Genomic DNA, 16731 nt, shown 5'->3' on the forward strand with positions numbered 1-16731 from the left:
AACCTGTGCATCACAACTACTGAGCCTGCGCTCTAAAGCCCACGAGCCACAACTACTGAAGTCCGCGTGCCACAACTACTGAAGCACATGCACCTAGAGTCTGTGCTCTGCAACAAGAGAAGCCACTGTAATGAGAAGCCCGTGCACCACAACGAAGAGTAGCCCCCACTCACCACAACTAGAGAAAGCCTGCGTGCAGCAACGAAGACCCAATGTAGCCAAAAATAAATAAATAAATAAATAAATAATTTAAAAAAATAACACAACTGTTCCAGTAACTGTGGTTTTCCACCAAAAATACTTTATTTAAATAATTAAATATATTAGCTTTCTTGTATGAAACGCAGGGGAATAAATTTCTTGGGAAAATTATTTCATTTCCCATCTTCTTCCCTTTTAGGTTGGGTAGTATGGGTGGCTGTTTAAGAGAAGGACATATAAGTTTATATTTAAAATGAATGTTTAAATCATCAATTTTTATTAAATGTTAAAAGATGAAGTGTCTCAGATAAATGATACTGAGATGTAGCAGTGGAAACAGCCATATGTTGCTGATATAATGACCAATGAATACTATTGAAAGGATTGAATGATGATGTTCAAACTTAGAAGAAAAATGAGGGCTATCACTCATATAGTGTTAACTTTTAGCTGTGATGATTTCAAATTTACCATAATTTAAAGAATGCAGAAACCAAAACAATCTTGAGAAAGAAAAACAAAGCTGGAGGTATCACACGCCCAGATTTTAAACTATACTACAAAGCTAAAGTAATCAAAACAGTATGATACTCCCACAAAATCAGACACATAGATCAATGGAACAGAACAGAGAGCTCAGAAATGAGCTCACACTTATACGGTCAATTTATCTATGACAAAGAAGGCAAGAATATACAATGGGGAAAAGACAGCCCCTTCAATAGATGGTGTTGGGGAAACTGGACAACTACCTGCAAAAGAATCACTGGACTACTTTTTCACATCATAGACAAAAATAAACTCAAAATGGATTAAAGACTTAAATGTAAGGCCTGAAACCATAAAAATTCTAGAAGAAGACATAGGCAATACAGTCTTTGACATCAGTCTTAGCAATATTTTTTTTGGATATGTCTCTTCTGGAAAGGGAAAAAAAATGGGACTACATCAAACTAAAAAGCTTTTGCAGAGTGAAGGAAACTATAAACAAGACAGAAAGGCAACCTAATGAATGGGAGAAGATATCTGCAAATGATATACAGTTGACCATTGAAAAACATGAGTTTAAACTCTATGGGTCCACATGGATTTTTTTCACTAAATTTGTACTGCAGTACTGCACAATCAGGCATTGGTTGAATCAGAGGATGTGGAACCAGGGACACAGAGGGCCAACTGTAAAGTTATACACAGATATTTTACTTCACAGAGGGTCAGTGTCCTTAAACCTTGCATCATTCGAGGGTTAACTATAGTCTAAAAGGGTTTAATATCCAAAATATGCAAATAATTAAAGAAAAACAAACAAAAAAGAAAACCAACAGAACCCCCAAAAGTATACAAAGGACACATACAACTCAACATTAAAACAAAACAAAACTCAATTTAAAAAATGGGCACAGTGGATTTCCTAGTATTAAGAGCTACTTGCATGCGCCCTGGACAGCAGGGTGGGCCCTGGCACCCACTCGTGGATTTCCAAGTAGGGGGAGTTGAGATAAACCCACACATCTATGGCCACCTAATCTATGACAAAGGAGGCAAGAATATACAGTGGAGAAAAGAAAGTGTCTTCAATAAGTGATGCTGGGAAAACTGGACAACTAAATGTAAAAGAATGAAATTAGAACACTCCCTAACACCATACACAAAAATAAACTCAAAATGGATTAAAGACCTAAATGTAAGGCTGGACACTATAAAGCCCTTAGAGGAAAACATAGGCAGAACAGTCTTTGATATAAATCACAGCAAGATCTTTTTTGATCCACCTCCTAGAGTAATTAAAATAAAAACAAAAATAAACAAATGGGATCTAAAGAAACTTAAAAGCTCTTGCACAGCAAAGGAAACCACATACAAAACAAAAAGACAACCCTCAGAATGGGAGAAAATATTTGTAAAGGAAGCAACCGACAAGGGATTAATCTCCAAAATATACAAACAGCTCATGCAGCTCAATGCCCCAAACACAAATAACCCAATCAAAAAATGGGTGGAAGATCTAAACAGACATTTCTCCAAAGAAGACATACAGATGGCCAAAAAGCACATGAAAAGATGCTCAATATCACTAATTATTAGAGAAACGCAAATCAAGACTACAATGAGGTACCACCTCACACCAGTCAGAATGGCCGTCATCAAAAAATCTAAAATGAATAAATGCTGGAGAGGGGGGAGCTTCAAGATGGCAGAAGATTAAGACGTGGAGATCACCTTCCTCCCCACAAATACATCAGAAATACATCTACATGTGGAACAACTCCTACAGAACACCTACTGAACACTGGCAGAAGACCTCAGACCTCCCAAAAGGCAAGAAACTCCCCAAGTACCTGGGTGGGGCAAAAGAAAAAAGAAAAAACAGAGATAAAAGAATAGGGATGGGGCGTGCACCAGTGGGAGGGAGCTGTGAAGGAGGAAAGGTTTCCACACACTAGGAAGCCCCTTCGCGGGCGGAGACTGCGGGTGGAGGAGAGCGCAGCCACAGAGGTGCGGAGGGCAAAGCGGAGAGGTTCCCGCACAGAGGATCGGTGCCGACCAGCACTCACCAGCCCGAGAGGCTTGTCTGCTCATCTGCCAGGACGGGAGGGGGCTGGGAGCTGAGGCTCTGGCTTCCGAGGTCAGATCCCAGGGAGAGGACTGGGGTTGGCTGCGTGAACACAGCCTGAAGGGGGCAGTTGCCAGAAGGAAGGAGGGTAGGGAAGGTGTAATAGCTAAAGTGGTTTAAGAGGTACAAACGTCTAGTTATAAAATAAATAAGCCATGGGGATGTAATATACAGCATAAGAAAAATGGTCAATAATATTTCAATAACATTGTATGGGGACTTCCCTGTTGTCCAGTGGTAAAGAATCTGCCTTCCAATGCATGGGAAGCAGGTTCGATCCCTGGTCGGGGAACTAAGATCCCATATGCTGCGGAGCAACTATGCCCACGCACCACAACCACTGAGCCAGTGCACCTCAACTAGAGAGCCTGCGTGCCACAAACTACAGAGCCCATGCGCCCTGGAGCTCATGCCACAACTAGAGAGAAGCCCGTGTGCCGCAACGAAGAGCTCACATGCCGCAACAGAGAGATCCCACATGCCACGATGAAGATCCCGCATGCCACAACAAAAGACCTGATGCAGCCAAAAACAAAACAAAACTTTGTATGGGAGCTTATGGAAGTAATCATTTCATTATATATGCAAATGTCAAATCACTATGCAGTACACCTGAAACTAACCTAATGTTATATGTCGACTATATATTCTTTCTCAGTTGATATAATTTATTGCAGTGAGCACACAGTTTAAAAATACACCAACACAACAACAGTACAAAATTAACAGCACTATAAGTTAGTCCCCCCTCAGGAAATACTAACCAAAAAAAAAAAAAGACTGCATGAGGTTCAAATAATTACAAATGGGAACTTTTTTTTTAAAGAATCTTTCAATTTAGAACCACCTTTCACATTATTCATTCACTGAACCAATCAGTTATTGGGCTTATACAATGTGCTATGTACTGGAAAATTTGATTTCAGGCTTGTCACTAACTGCACATATTAAAGGTTTATAAAAAAGAATATGAATATGTATGTATTCTGCCTTCTGGAATCTATAATCCATTAGATATATAAAAAATTAGGTTCAGTAAAATATCAAAAATGTTTTTTAGCATTTTTACCTTGTTGCAATTGGGGTGTAAAAGGTAATGGTTCCTTTTGCTAATGGGACGATGAAGAATAGATTCAAATATGATAATTTTTCATCTGACCCATGAATGAGAAATACTGTTATTATTTTTTAGAAGGCAATCAAGGGCAGAGGATGGGAGAATGTCGCAGGCTGAATGGAGAATGCTGCATAAGAAAAAGTCTGTAGTCCTGAAAAAGCACGTCGCCTTTGCACTGAAAGCACGCTTATACAGGTAGATTATAGTTCCGTGTGAAATAAATGCTTTTGAAGAGGAAGACAAAGAAATAGTCAAGGACTGCATTAAGAACGGAATTACATGCCAAATAAAGGGTAATTATAACCCTATTCTGTAGAGAGATGTGTAACATTTTCATTTTAAAAGGTTTATAATTTAAGAGTTCACTCTGGTGACTGGGTGGAAGACTGAAAAAGTATGGAGACAAATAGTGAAGAAGATGTGCTGTGGACTTCCATGAATACAGCGCACTCAGCAATTTGAAAAAAAAAAGCTCCCTAGTAAACACTTAAAACTGACAAATTAAATAACTATTCAACTATCCTTTTAAGCAGAGCTAGCAAGTAAGAAAGCAAGAGAAATTGTCAGAGCCCCCAGGTTAAGCAGAAATTGAAAAGCAGAGGCTGCTGTCAACCTTGGGATAAGGGAGGAAGCGTGGGGAGGTTGGTGATGGCGGAGGGGGAGCAGTTGGAGTCTTGCTAAACAGTTAGTTCAGATTTTAACCCCAGTGTACGAACATCAGGAGAGACCTTGAAAATGTATAAAGAAAAACTTTCAACGTGCAGATAACAAAGTTGAATCAAGATGGCAGGGTAGTCTCTCACCTAGAAAACATCACTTTAGAGGTGAAGCTGCTCAGGCAAAATAAGAAGTAGGAAAGTGTCACACCTTGGGGCTGCACTCTCAGAAGTGTATCCATTGGCAACGTGTGATTTTGACCCCTAGAAATATGGCTGGTCCAAACTGAGATGGGTGTAAGTGTAAAATATATACCCGATTTCCAAAACTTGGTACCAAAAAGTAATATAAAATATTCCTTTATTAACAATGTTTCTTACTGATTACATTTGAAATGATAATATTTTCAATACACTGGTTTAATTAAAATATGTTAAAATTTATTTCTCCTTTTTAAAAAAATATGGCTACAGGAAAATTTTAAATTACATACATGCTTGCATGTGTGGCTTAAATTATCTTTCTATTGGACTGCTCTGTCCTGGGGAATAATCTTTTAACACTAGGGATCTCTCTGGCTAGTCACTGTATTATTTTTTGTTGATAGTGTTAACTCCCTAAGCCACTAGAATTTAATTTCTTCTTTGCTTTTGCTTTAAGATATAAACTTAATTATTGAATCTCCTTTTCCAAAGAGAAAATCAAATGCTCCAGCCTGTATGAACCATCTTCCTCTTAATCATTTAAAATAAGAATTTTATTATAAATGCCATTTTCACAACTACTACACTATGTTTCTGGATATTTTATTTTTTCCACCGTTTATACATTTTAATGTCTGTTGATGAAAGTTCCCGCTAACTAGTCTCATTTTCAAATTGATTGGTTTGTTCACAACCATTTATTTCTCCAAACATATTTTTAATTATTATGTTATGTTTATAATAATGAGATTCTGTTAAGATCTTATTTAATTGGAAGTAAACTTAAAAATTACTGAGATAAGAGTTTACATCCTTTACACTATTGATCTAACTTCTGAAAGCATATATGCATTTTCCAAACTGTCAGTTTAGTTTGGTATTTTTTCTTTGCAATAATTTTATTTCTTATATTTCTCCGGTTAAGCTCCTGTCTTTTACATTACAGTTTCTTCATTAAAGACTTTTTCAACTTATGGTGAGAGAAATATCCAACTACATTAGAAATAAGAGTTTAATGGCTTATTCTTTGCTATAAAAACTGAGGCATTTTTTTGTTCCCATTACAAACTCATCATTGGTGATTTATCTAGAAGCATTTAAAACATTTATTATTGTTATTTTTATAATAGTTTTTATGTTAATTATGCTGGATCTCTTACATACTAAGTATATAACCTACATAAGTGTAGAGTATAATCACTCTACAGAGAAATTTTTATTTATTTTTTCTCTCATTGTAATGATTGGAATGGATATATTTTAAAGAACCTGCCCACGTTACTATAAAAGAGCAAAAAAACTACATTTCAGAATCAGCAATGTGGAAGATACCTCTTTAAATAGTTCTGTGTAAAATGATTAAGTTGATTTCAGTTTTTTTGTAGTATATAGCTAATTTTAAAATGTATTACTGCTGGCATTTTGAGTGTCGTAGCCTCTCGTTGCTCATGGCTAACTTCCTGCCTAACATTCATATCGTGATAAGAGTCGCAAAAAAAAAGGGAGGCGGCAGGGAAATTACTTTTCTTCATTATTTAAATCAGAGAAGACCATCAGCTATTTCAGCCTTTTTGTTTTGTTTTGTTTTGAGCTGACAATGATCATTTGAATACTGATTTAACTTGCTAAAAATCAACTTGAGTTTCCAGGGACAGGAAGGCAAATCAAACTTATGATAATCATCAAAATAGCTAGAGAAATAAGAGATGTTCCTGGAAAATCGTATACTCAATAAATTGTGAATTTTCAGAATTTCAAGTTTCATTGAATTTATTAAGTTCAATTAACCCCTAATTTAGAGACCTACATTAGAAATATCAAAAAAGAAATCAAATACCCTGTCTTTTAAAATATGATTTTACATATATATATTTCAACTTTTGCTTGAAATAACACTTTGAGTAAAGTTATTTTTATTAAAAATCCTCAAATTCCTAAAGCAATAATGAGCAAAAATGTTTGCATATAGGCAAAATTCAGGAAAAATGAAACGTTCACAGACTGCATTTTTTCCCATATGTTGGCAAACGAATGTTGAATTAAACTAGATTATATTGTCTATTGCTTGTTGGACACTACTGGTAACGTATGAGAAATAAAAATACAAAAAGATGTTGATCCCTTACCCTTTAAATCTGTACAGGACTTTAGAATTTGGTTAGTAGGTTTATTTATATTGTATTCATGTTATCTTACACCCAGCATTCAGAGAAAGACATTCTTATTACTTTCCACTTTCAGGGGAAAAGCAGACTCAGAGATACAAAGGACTCACTGACTGACATTGTTACCAAGACAGTTAGAATGAAGATGATTTGATCCTATCCAGCTGGACTTTTGTGCCAACACACGCCAAGAAGGCACAAGGAGGCTCAGGATAGACCCGTAGTCATGTAATTCCTTACCTGTGGCTGTAGGAGCTTCTCTCTCATAAGCCAGTCAGGGCAGAGCAAGCTGAGCAATAAAAGAAGTAGCATTGCTGACATTTTCCTTAAGTTCCAGGGAATGATTGCTGTTTGGAGTCCACTGGTGACCACACATGTTGCTCAGGTGGTTTCTGGGATCAGTGGTTCTGGACATCTGGGCCTCCAAGATGCTTCTGGAAAAAGTTTTAGTGGCAATTCTGACTTTTATAGCAAATGTCTTTTTAAATGTATGGTCTATATTCCATAAGCTTGGTCATTTTGTGGGTGATTGATTTTGGATGATACATTCTGGTTTATTTAATTACTCCAGTGTACTGTGAAGGTATGTGTTTTATAATGATTTAGACCTCAATTTCATAAGAGATTCTTGTTTCACCATAAACCTTTGCATGTAATGAGATTAAATACAGAAACAGGATGGCTCATTTAAAACTCAGTGGCACAGTGAAAAGACAGATTCATTGCAGAAAAGTTTGTGTTGGAATCCTGGTCTTTTTTTTTTTTTTTTTTTATAAATTTATTTATTTATTTTAGCTGTGTTGGGTCTTCATTTCTGTGCGAGGGCTTTCTCTAGTTGCGGCAAGCGGGGGTCACTCTTCATCGCGGTGCGCGGGCCTCTCTTGTTGTGGAGCACAGGCTCTAGACGCGCAGGCTCAGTAGTTGTGGCTCACGGGCCCAGTTGCTCCCCGGCATGTGGGATCTTCCCAGACCAGGGCTTGAACCCGTGTCCCCTGCATTGGCAGGCAGATTCTCAACCATTGCGCCACCAGGGAAACCCGGAATCCTGGTCTTTTAACTTGGTTTGTGATCTTGGGGAATTTGACAAACCACTCTGAGCCTCTGTTTCTTTGTTTTTCTTCCACCAAGAACATGGGAATAATAATCTATAGCCTAGTGTTGTCAGAATTAAATGAAAAGAATATTTATTATGATATCAGAAGGATGGTGTTAAATAATCGTGTATATTTTCAATTAAATTACCTATAATAGTGAAGGTAAAAAAAAAAAAAATCAGGTGAATAAAGAAAGAAAAGCAGTTATCCAGATACTGGGTGGAAGAACTATGCTGTACATATGGTAGATTGAATAAGTATTTGTTGTCTGAACTAACTTCTCTTAAAATGCTTTGGAATCTAAAACAAACAGCTTAAGGGACTTCCCTGGTGGCACAGTGGTTAAGAATCCGCCTGCCAGTGCAGGGGACACGGGTTCGAGCCCTGGTCCGGGAAGATCCCACATGCGTCGGAGCAGCTAAGCCCGTGCGCCACAACTACTGAGCCTGTGCTCTAGAGCCTGTGCGCCACAACTACTGAGCCTGTGCTCTAGAGCCCGTGTGCCACAACTACTGAGCTGGCACGCCTGGAGCCCGTGGTCCGCAACAAGAGAAGCCACTGCAATGAGAAGCCCGCGCACCACAACGAAGAGCAGCTCCCACTCCCTGCAACTAGAGAAAGCCCACGCGCAGCAACAAAGACACAAAGCAGCCAAAAATAAATAAATAAATTTTAAAATAAAATAAAATAAAACAAACAGCTTAAGAATCCAGAATGTGGGTGTGATGTTTTCATCATCAGTCTTACTCTTTTCATTCATGTCATAGGTTCCCTACTCTGTGCCCTGAGGAATGACTTCATGACCTCAACAGGAAAGCTGGGCTGGACAGTGCATTTGTTTACATTACAAGAAATGTTTATGAAATATTTAAACAAGAGCTGAGTAATAAATATCATAACCACACTTCACAGATACATCCATATATCTAAACAAAAATGCAATTTAAATTCACAGATAAAAAAGTATGAATTATCTGATATGACACTATGGGTAATATGGGAATTTCAAACCAAAAATTTGGACTAAAACTGGTTTGTACTGAAAGAGTTTGCTATTCAAAATATACTTTAGTAATACTAGTTTCTCTGAGAGGAAAGAAAATGTCTATTTACACTTGAATTAGTTATTTGATCATTTATTTTACACCAACACATTACAATTTGTGAATTCTAGAAATGTTATCTTACTGACATTGGTACAGTGTTGGAATAACTAGGTTTTCAGCACTTGAAATGAAAATGATTGTGCAGGGTATGCTGATTGTTGGTTGTTAGAATGTAGAAAGAGAATGACAAAGCAAGTTGCTAAGGAAATTAAGGGTTTACTTTCTCCACGATGTGCTTATAATCACACTGCCTTTTCTGTATGTTTGCCAAAATGTTCTGATATTTAGCTGTGAAATAAGTTTATCTGTTTATTTTAATAATGATGGTGTCTCTAGGAATGGTTTATAAGTATAGATAATAAAGCACTGCCATTCTGCTGTTAACCATAAAAATACAACTGAATGCTAAGCATTCTACCTAGTTGAGTTTTCCCTACAGTCTGTTGAAAGGGACCTTCAAGTGTTTCAATTAAAAAATCTTGGGGAATTTTCCCCAGGTTCTAACAAGCTATATCAAAATAGAACTCATTTCATGGAAAAAAGGAATCCCACAGCACTTCTTTTTAATAACTGTTCAGCTACAAAATTTTATTGGTATCTTTTTATGTTCCCTCTAGAGGATGTAATGCACAAAAGCATTGCCACGGAACATATAAAATTACAAATGAAATTTATTGTAAAAAGTAGAATGTCTTCTAGACTGGTGTCAGTATTTATTTCATTCAGAAACCAAAACTGCAGTATAATATATTCATTGTCAGCAAGTTCATGTGTGTAAATTGCCATCCAATGTTATTGACTGATATAAGACAGATATTGAAAAGACAATTTAAATTTACTCTTCCAAACATAAACCGTTCCACAAAAGCACTGTAAAAACTCCTTCAAGATTTTGGGTTGTGCTTGACATTTATGGTTAACTACATAATTTGGTCGTGTCATAATCCACTGTGTTTGGCAATTTGGCATTAAACGCCTGCAGAGCAGATTGGATCCTCACCACCTCACTAGTAGACAGCTTGAGTCTATGACGAAGCAAGCAAGAGAAAAGATCTAGACGACGCTGACCGGGTGGGGAGAGTTTATTTACACGGTCTCTTATCTCTAGAAGTTGCAAAAGTGCTGAGTCCTGGGATCCCTGAGTATAGGGGTAGTCCAGCTGCAGAATCAGGTCCCGAATTGCTTCCGGGTCAAAGTGCATGCTGTAGCCAAACACTTGAATGTTATTGATTTTCATATAACCCAGGTTCCGGGAAGGGTCGATAAACTCCAGAGGTTCGTAGTAAATGCTCTCGTTGCCGTTGGGGCCATTTGATTTGATGCGACTCCTCAGGTAGATGTGCACTGTCTCAAAAAATGTCTTCCACTTGTTCCCCAGAGTCAGCGACCAGTTGTAACACTGCAGGGGGAGGTCCAGCTTAGTCCGCTCCCAGTCGGGGAAGCTGTTTTCATCCACAGGCATAAACCAGCTCTCAGAGTGGCTGCCTCCGAAGGGATTGACATAAACGGCCAACACCGGCTCCAGGGTGCTGTTTTTAGTTAAGCAAATCTGTAAAGAGAGACCCAGGATCATGTGCACCAGGCTCGACTTGTACTTGTTGCTCTTCAAGGTGAGGAGCATCCGCTTCCGCCAGGAGGGGTCGAACCAGCTGTTGAGGCGCATGTCGTTGCTGATGAAGATGGCATGGACCTCTAGTCGCCTGTCCGTTTTCTGCAACAGGTACTTCATCTCGAGATCTTGCAGGTCGGTCTCGAAGCCGATGTAATGATCGGTGGACTCGGCAACCTCGGGCTTGCAGAGCCCCTGGCTGAGCATGTAGCCCGTGTTGCAGGCGCCGCAGCGGGTGCGGTTGTCAGGGGCGCAGGTGAGGCAGGCGGACGCGTCGCCCACCGTGCAGGGCAGGAAGGCCGTGCAGACCACCTGGTCGTTGGGACATGTGCACGAGTGTGTCTCTTCTGAAAAGCTGCCCAGGAGCCCATTCTCATTGCAGTAGAGAAAAGACTGGATGCGAGTGAGCCAATAGGTTGAGGTTCTAAGAACAGAAAACAAAAGGATTCTGTATAAATACAAAGGCATTTGTGTTTGTGTGTCCTGCAATCAAGTTACCTTAGGTTTGAAAGCTGCACTATCACGTTCTTAGGTCCTTCCCAGTCAGTTATTTAACTGTGATATTTAAAAAAAAAATCCATAATTGGAAAGATATATACACATATAATATTCATATATTTAAGTATTATGTATATATAAATTATGTATATATTTTTTCGTTCATTGTACAAGATTAACGATAGATACACTTGATTTGAACTGGAAAACTACATGAAATACCTTCTGAAGACATTGCATGTCATCTCACTAGTGTAGTTGGAAGCTGACTGTGACTAATTGGGCTGGTTATAGTATTGAAATGATACCCAACAACGGGAAATAAAAATGGTTTTATCATCAAATATCTAGAGTAGAATTAGAGTGTATGAATGACGATTGTTCATTCATTCACTCTTAGTTTCACAGAGCACTAATGCTGCAGGAAGCCTAAATAGAAAGTGAAATAAAAATGAGAGAAAAACAAGAAACTTTAAATTGTCAATCAATGGATTTAAATCCTAGGGTTTCATCAACATTGAAAGAACAAGTACCCACTGAGAGGGAAAATATTATTAAAACATGTTTGATTTTTATCCTTATGGTCTGCTCAAGAAAACTGTTGAAAATATCTCATTAAAACCAACTACAAGTTCTCTTAATAAGGGTTAAGTGTGTTAGTTGAATGTGTTTGATTTGGATCATTAACATTATTTATATCCAGAAATCAGGCTAATCATGATGCAAATTTAAGATCTTACTTTTCCTGTTTTCCCACATTATTCAAACTCTTTTAGTGTGTTTAAAATCTCAATAAAATAATGAAGGAAAAGCGTGTGGCCATGTAATCAGATAATTCTTTGTTTTTATCTTGCTGCTTTCTCATACTAGCTGCATGATCATGGAAAAGTTGAATGGCCCAAGTTAGTGATATCTTCCGTATTGAGTTCTTGTGAGAAGTAGGCTCAGACTGGATGCATGTGTTTAGACAATTGTATAGAGCATGTGTCACAGTACACACTAAAAATTGTATCTCTTTTTGGTATTCTTATGCCTTTCCAGTGTTCATTATTCAGTACATATGAGGTTTTCTACAAATTGTATATATTGTACTCAATCCTTTAGACTTATTACACTGCTGCCATTTTAAAGAATTTGTATGTGCTGGTAAAATACAGGTATTAATCTGTGTAAATAATCAATAAAAACAATTTATTATCACATTCAGAACAATATATGAGCTATATATTCATTTTTGTATATTCATTTATGGTCTCTGCTCATTCCCCTTTGCAATATAACACTTTTTTTTTTTAAAGTAAGCTCCTCCCTGTTTTTCCAAATAAATTAAATAACTCCTTAATTCCCTCTCATAACATTTACTTATTTTTATTCATAGTGCCTTTTTCCACTTAAAATGTTATATTGTGTACTTACTTGTTTATACTCCATTTATCCCATTAAATATAATATTCAGCTTGCCAGAATCATATATGCTTTGCTTATAGCTTTATATCCCATGTGTAGCAGAATGCCTCTCATACTTAATGAATATTAGATCAAAGGCATAGATGAATTAAAGGAACATTTTCTCAATAAGCATATTTTTAAGTGAAATTTAAAGCCCTAAACTGCATATTTAATACAGTTTTGAAGACCTAACTCCCAAGTTGTAGGAAGTGGGGTTTCACAACATACACTTTGACATTTGCACACAATTAACTCTATATAAAAATCTTAGTAAACATATATTTTAAAAAACCTTTCTTTTCCAGATTCCCTAAATGCAACTGTTTTCTATAGACCCAGAATAAAAGGTAAAACCAAATCAAACCCAACCAAAACATGAAACATTTTCCTCTTAATTATTTCTTACACTGAAAAACACTGACTGGGACACTACACCTATAAAATTCATTTCTAACTTTCTCAAGATACTTTAAAAATAAGTTCTCAGGAAAACTCTCTCAGGAGGATGCCCAGGGGTTGTGAAATAGGAATGATTGGCACTTCGTGAGCCATCATCTCTATATGAGTATCTCTCCTCCTCTCCTCTGGTTCCTTGTTTTCTTGCTGCAGAATAAATGTGCAAAAAGTTTCCTTTTTCTGGTTGAGGAAAGAGCCTGATTCATTGTTTCTGTATTCAGTCTCAGAATATAGAAATTATTGCTGACTTGTTCTTTCTGCAGTTACTGATATATTTATTTCATCAATATGCTCTCAATGAATTAATCTCTCTCCCTCTTGCCTTCTTTCTCTTTCTCTCCTTCTGTCTTTCTCCTTCTCCTTCCTCCCTCCCTCCTTTCTTTCCATTTTTCTTTCTTTCTTCCTTTTCTTCCTTCCTTTCTTTCTTGCTTGCTTCCTTGCCTGCTTGCTTTTTCTTTCTTTCTCTTCTCTCTCCCTTTCTCTCCTCTTTCTCTCTTTCTGTAGTTCTACTTATATCTATCTACTATAAAGCATATAAAATATATATGCTCTCTGGATTGAAAATTATATTTTCTTCCTTGGAACCAAAGCATAAATTCCCTGAGTCAATTCATCTCTCACTGTAAGCTCTCATCATGTTTCCAAATCATAAGGACAAATAAAAAAATGAAATAATAGACCTAAGGCTGAAGGCAGAGCTCACAAAACTAGGGCACCATAGAAAGACTCATTTGGACACTTTAGAAAAGCGATGGCTTTTCTAGCTTTCAGTCTTTTCCAATCCTTTTCACGTGCCCGCAGATGCATTACTGAAGGAATGTGTCCCAGCTTCGGGGGTTTCAGCTTGCCATGTGTGAATGTTGATAACCTGGTGTGCTCTCAAAGCTCCTGTTCCCTGAGACAGAAGAGCTAACACGCGGGTCTTCTTCCTTGCTGCTTCTGGTCCTTCCCCCCAGTACCTACCTTTTGACTGTTTTAGTGCATTTCACAAGTAGGGAATAGATTGTTAAAGGAACAAGTTTCGATAATTAGTCTTTACTCCTTGTAAAATCTTGGTGAAGGCAGTGGTCAAAAATAGAAAACAGAGCAAATTTCAGGATTGTACATGGATTATTCACTTACCCAAAAGATCACTTTTTTTTTCCCTGACAAAGTAAAATTTAACTTTTTCTTTTTAAATCTAAACATTTTTTTTGAAGAGAAATGTCTTCAACATTAAAATTAGGTGGTAGCAAGTATTTTTTTTTAAACTCTTTCCTTTTATACCTAAGTATTAAAACAAAATAATGCTACATTTTCTATTCTCATATATAACTTTTATTCACATAAACTATTTAGGATCTACTAGGGCTAGGATAGAGGATGTAATGTTGAAAGATGAACTCCTGGCAGGCAGGTAGGTTTGTTTCTTTTTATCAAACATGTGGTCTTGTTCCTGACATCTACTTGATAACACTTCAATTAATATTTACTAAACAAAGGAAGGAAAAAGGAGGGAGAGAAGGAGTAAGGAGGGAAGGAGAGAGAAAGAAATTAAAGTGAAGGAACTATACAGATTATAGAAGAACAGAAGAAAGAAACTAGGGGAAGACAGTATTAAAGCCATTGACTTGAGAATGACAATGATACAGAACAATTCAAGGGGTGTAGGAACTCCTTTTCCATCAGGAAGTAAGTGTGCACTTGAAAATAATTTCTAAAAAAGCTTTAAGATGATAGTGTTACAGAAAGGAAAATACCTTCCAGAGTTAAGTTAAACTTTTGGAAAAAATATAATTAGCTAAAAAGCCTACAGCCTGTCTTTATTTGAAAAATCAGGTAGCAAACTAAGTTGAGAAGATTAGACACACATTAAGTTCAGTTGTCTCTGTTTAATCTGTAATATTCTCTATGTATTGAAAATCTGCTCTTCTCCACATGACACATGTTATGTGAGTGTCGAACGAGCACTAGACTGGGAGAATGAACACTGGATTTCTAGGTCAGACTTCACCTGATGACCTGCGACAAGTTGCTTAGCCTCTTTAACTTTGAGTGAAAGTTTTAGAATTCAAAGAAACATTGGTTCAGATCTTGATTCTGCATGACCCTGGGGAATGTGTACAGCTTTCTGAACCTCAATGGCTAACCCTGAGTTCACCTGTTGATCTGTTGTCAGGATGAAGTGATGTAACAAATCCCATCCCAGATGGCACTTGCCATCTGGTTCTACAAGGATTAAGTCACTAGCCACTGCAGCTGCTGTCCTTCAACACCCTCTGAAAGGAGTTCAAGGTGGAGATCGGGAATGAGGCACTCTGTGCTCTGGGAAAAACTGGAGAACAGGCGTTCAGATAGTTAGATACTTTCAGGAGAAGATTTTATGAGCCCAATTCCTGTATCTCCTCATATCCAGAAAAGCACTAAAATCATTAATGGTGACATCTGCTCCTCGTGACTAGCAGACAGCGCCTGCCACAATGTGTGCTTGACTGTGTGTACACCCCCCCCTTCACTAAAATCATATATAACACTGACCTTTCCCCCTACCTCTTCAGAGCAGTTTCTCAGAGCCATCTGAAATGCTGTCTCCCAGGCTATAGTCCTCATTTGGCCCCCCAAAAAACTAATTCACAGCTCTCAGATTGTGCATTTTTTTCAGTCGACAATGTTAAATGGGATTGGCAAAACAGATTCCTAGACCCCACCCCAGATGTACTATAAGAACCCCTAGGAGTAAGGCTCAGGAAGCTCTTTTTAAAATATGCAGTCCCACAGAAAAAACCAGTCTTGGCAAAGCGAAGAGCATTGCACTGAGAGCTATATTTGCAAAAGACTTGAGGTAGGAAAGGTTTTGTTTTAAGGAACTAAATGAGAGCCCCTACAGCTGGAGTGAAGAGAATATCAGTGCAATATTAGACTGTGCAGTAAGTAGTGGCCAGATCAGGCAGAGCATTGTTTAGGTTTTAAATTTATTCTATGTGCAGTAAAGAGTGGTAAAGAGATTTAGCCAGAAGTCGATTGTATATTTAGCAACCATCTTTCTCCTTGTATTATACCAATAGTATTTTAAATATCAGGTAAAGCTGATGTACTTTTAATAAAATGTTTTTTTTCAGGGCTAAAATAAAACAAAATAATAAAATAAAATAAGCAGTCCTGGAGAAATGTTTTGTACATAGAAGCTGTAAGTTTCCTATGCATGAAAATTAACAACCAAAACAACTATTAGGGGCTCTTTCAATACCATTTAGCCATCAAGCTGTAAGAATATGTCCAGAAGAAGGTAGGGAAAAGTTAAAATTTCTGTAGAGAAGAGGGCAGCAGCAGACGGCTTTGAATTAACATGCATTTGAGGCCTTGGGGCCACCGTGTATGCTATATTTGCAAACCCTGCAATAGAAATTTTTGGCATACACATACACAGAAGAATAAACCAAACACTAAAGCCTACTGTAATAAATTCTACTGTGTTACAGTAATAATAATTAACTATTTAGTGAATTTCTCTCATATCATGGGCCAGCCACTTTGTATTCGTTATTTTTAATTCTTCACAGTAACTTGTAAAACTTAAACCCAT

At 37.4% G+C, this 16731-nt stretch overlaps 1 protein-coding gene across 2 annotated transcripts in view; it reads right to left on the reverse strand.

The window, feature by feature from the left end:
* Positions 1 to 9951: 9951 nt before the first annotated feature.
* Positions 9952 to 16731, reverse strand: part of BRINP3 (BMP/retinoic acid inducible neural specific 3) — a 419892-nt gene continuing 413112 nt past the window's right edge. For both annotated transcript variants that reach the window (XM_007191167.2, XM_028168753.2), the window contains one exon: positions 9952 to 11190. In XM_007191167.2, coding sequence (XP_007191229.1) covers positions 10074 to 11190 — 1117 coding nt within the window. In that variant the 3' untranslated portion in view covers positions 9952 to 10073. The remainder of the gene's footprint in view (positions 11191 to 16731) is intronic.

This window comes from Balaenoptera acutorostrata, chromosome 1, assembly GCF_949987535.1.
Source record: "Balaenoptera acutorostrata chromosome 1, mBalAcu1.1, whole genome shotgun sequence".
Taxonomy (NCBI): domain Eukaryota; kingdom Metazoa; phylum Chordata; class Mammalia; order Artiodactyla; family Balaenopteridae; genus Balaenoptera; species Balaenoptera acutorostrata.